At 58.2% G+C, this 3,345-nt stretch overlaps 1 protein-coding gene across 1 annotated transcript in view; it reads right to left on the bottom strand.

The window, feature by feature from the left end:
- ATP1B4 (ATPase, Na+/K+ transporting, beta 4 polypeptide) overlaps nucleotides 1–3,173 on the bottom strand; it is a 9,232-nt gene extending 6,059 nt beyond the window's left edge. Inside the window, exons 1-2 of the mRNA XM_010151542.1 lie at nucleotides 3,111–3,173; nucleotides 601–763 (exon numbers count right to left, since the gene is read on the bottom strand). Of these exons, the coding sequence (XP_010149844.1) occupies nucleotides 601–763; nucleotides 3,111–3,173 (226 nt within the window). The remainder of the gene's footprint in view (nucleotides 1–600; nucleotides 764–3,110) is intronic.
- Between the last annotated feature and the right edge of the window lie 172 nt (nucleotides 3,174–3,345).

Below are 3,345 nucleotides of genomic sequence, written 5' to 3'. Positions count from 1 at the left end.
AAACCATCACTGGCACATTCCCAGCCCACCAGCCCGGACAGGACATGCGGGCTCTGCTGTGGGCACCATGTCACATCCCGGGAAGCTGCGGGGTGACGGCGATGACCAGCCTTTCCCACCCCCCCAAGCCAGGGCGCACGCAGGCAAAGAGGGCTGCTCGACCCTGCTGTGTGCACCCTCCCCAAAACACCCACCCCACAACTTGGGCAGTCTTCTCCCACCAGCACTGGTGACCCCAAAACCAGCTCCCCGCTTACAGGCAGGAGCCGGGTGCTAGCAGCTGCGGGGAGGCAGCAGAGCAACCTGCAGCCCCCACGCTTGCTCAAGCTCTTCATTTCTGCCCAGTACACGGTCTGGGCAGCCCCAGATCTTTGCTTTAACATTCTCAGGAAACACTAACGTCCAGACCAAGGGTAAATTTCCCAAGGCTTTCTGCTTCTCCTCACTAGTTCTGTATTGCACTGGCTAGAAACATCTACCCTGGAAATGTGGGACGGGGGTGGTCAGGCCAAGCTCTCAAGGTCTTTCACAGGCAAGTGCATCCTTCTTGAAGCAGAAAAGGCAACGATCCCCGAAAGCGGGGCTTGAGCAAGTACCTACCCCAGCTCTTGGCTGTTCTCCCCAGGCATGTTCTGTCCTCCGGGTTCCACAGGAACATCTTCATCTCCCCAGCCAGGTCTGCCCAGGTTTTGTTCCCCATCTCTGCCTTGGTCTCGTTCTCCTCTCTGTCAGGATCCTGGACCTTCTCCTCATGCTTATTTTCCTGGAAGGGTTACAGAACACAACCCCCACATGCAAGCTGAACATCTCATTGGCCAAAAATAAATGCAAAAGCTCTTAATAGCTGGAAATGATTCAAATTTCCATTTTCCCATCATCACTCTTGAGTTAAAGAGAGGCAGTTTTGGCTGTTCTGACTTTAGATTGCTTAGATCCCAGCATCCATTTTTCCATGACACGCACGTCACTGCCGTCACACCGGGTACTGTCTCCTTGTCCTGGCATTTACAAAAACTCATCTTTTTCCACCTGTGTGAAAACTCATCTTTTTTCCACCTGTGTGAACATGACCAAAGAAGACCTGTGATCTGGGGGGCCAAGGTTGTTCCCACGCTTCTGCAACATCCCTGAGCCCAAGCGCACGTTTTCCGTGTTACCACGGATGACAGCAGGCGGCATTATTTAAGAGGTCATCCTGCTTGTTTTTCTTGGCTTGTGAGCAAGTGTTTAGTCTTTGGAGAAATCCCTGTGTTGTTATTTTTTAATTACACTAAGTTCCAGGGAAAAGCATCTCCACAGGCAGCAAGTTTGCATTTTGCCTTGGTGTGGTGAAAACTCGTTTGTCCGGAGCTCGGGAACACAAATCTCTCCATACCAGCGCCTGGCCAATTGCTGCTTGAGACATCTCTAAGGCACCTTGAACCCGGGCAGGCTCCACGTCTCCAAAAGCAGCCAGTGGGGAGGGAGAGGGTGCAGACCTTGCTCTGAGCCCGGGGCAGGGACTGCCAGGGAGAAGGGGTGATGCTGAGATCTGGATGGGCTCATCACCTCCCTGTGCTTTAACGCAAACGCTGACGCAGGGCTCAGCTGCCCCCAGCTGGGTCAGGGCCACGTTTGCCTGCCGTGGCCACATCTCCCCGAGGCCATCGTGCCCGCTGTGAGCATGGCCCCGCGGCAGCTGCACTGGCGTGATCGCCCTGTGTCTGTGCTGAAGGCCACGGAGACCCGCCGGCCATGGGCACCTGTTGGAGCCAGGGCCGATGAGTGAGACATTTACACCCCACGGATCGCTCCAGGGGAGCTGGGAAGTGGCCGACAGCTTGGCAGAAAGTCTGGCTTGGAAACACCCTCGAATCAGGGGGATTAAGCTCTGCTCAGACACACAAATACTGCAAAACAGCGAGAATGGTGGGAGACTATTGACTCCAAAGCCCAAATCTGTGCCTTGGAGAGCTGGAGCCGGACCCAGGGGGGCTGTAAACCATTAGCATCCCACTGATTGCCCCAACTGGACCCGGTTAAAGCCCCAGTGGGGCTCTTGTGAGAGCACGCCTGCGTCAGAGCACTGCACTGCCGGCAAAATGCCCGCGGCCGCCCGTACAGCGAAGGCAGCGCTTGGCCCACGTCCCGCACCCCCGGCTGGAGCCCTTTCTGAGCCAGCTCCTGCATGGCCACAGCTCTGCTCCATGCAGGGCCGATGAAACCACAGGATTTTGGGTCGGGAAAGCAGCAGCCCCAGCACGAGTCGCCAGCAAGGACATGGGAGAGGAGGTGCGGGGGCTGCCAGCTGCCAGGACACCCGCAGAGGAGCAAGTGATGGAGGAAGAGGAGGACGAGGACCTTCCTCCCGCTCTCCTCCCTGTTTAATAAGTTACTGACAGTTGTTCTGCAAACATTTTCAGCCCCAGCAGTGGGGACTGCTCAGGGGGACTCTGCACCGATGCTTAGTGCTGCTTTGGGAGAAGCCCTCTGGATTTCACACCGGCTGCAGCCCGTCGGCAGCGAAGGCAGTGCATGGGCTCCATGCAGAGCCCTCACCCAGAAGCTGCTACTGATGCTTAGAGCTGTGGGGGGACACAGGGAAGGTCCCCCAAGGGCTCTCACCCAGGGAGAGGTGTCACAGCAGAGCAGGGAGGGGGCACAGGCGTGGTTGGACCTGTGGGGACACTGGACAGCCCCAGGCTGCTGCCCCCCATGGCAGCTGGGGTGACTCCGGGCGGCGAAGCAAAGCTGGGGTTCGTCCCTGGTGGGAACACACTGTGCTGATGGATGTAGGGGCATGGGGGAGGCCAGGGACTTTCTCCCATCCTCAGCCCGGACACCAGGTCAGCTCTGAATGGCGAGTTGCTCCTCCTGAAAGCCAGGTGTGCAGGAGGTGGCCCTTGCCGAGGTATCCCCATCCCTCCTAGCCCCCCTTGCTGCCCACAACCACCAGCCAGACCCCCTGCTGCCCCTTCCTCTCTCCATGCAAAGTGCTTCTGCTTTGCCTAAGGGACAAAGCAGCGTTTCCTAAAGCAAAGTAGCTATATTTATCAGCCATGAAGCAGGTCCTTGGCAGCAGCCCCCGCCTCCCCTCTCAGAGGGTGGCCAGCAGCCCCCAAAAGACTCACCACCTGCTGGTGGGGGCTCCTGTGCTGGCCCTCTGTGCCCCCGGTGCTGGCATCCCCGTCCATCCCTGGGTGGGAAACGCAGAGAAACATGAGTGTTAGCAACACAGCAGCTTGGGGCTGAGACCAGCAGCACTGGCCTCATCAGGGGTGCCATGTTGCCCCCGCCCTTGGGGACCCATGGGCACAGCCCCCGTCCCAGCACAGCTCTCCAGCCCCACGGCACCCCCCAGAAAAG

Source organism: Eurypyga helias, unplaced genomic scaffold (assembly GCF_000690775.1).
Source record: "Eurypyga helias isolate BGI_N326 unplaced genomic scaffold, ASM69077v1 scaffold28815, whole genome shotgun sequence".
Lineage (NCBI taxonomy): Eukaryota > Metazoa > Chordata > Aves > Eurypygiformes > Eurypygidae > Eurypyga > Eurypyga helias.
Note: the sequence above shows the minus strand (reverse complement) of the source record. Positions and strands in the feature narration are given on the sequence as shown.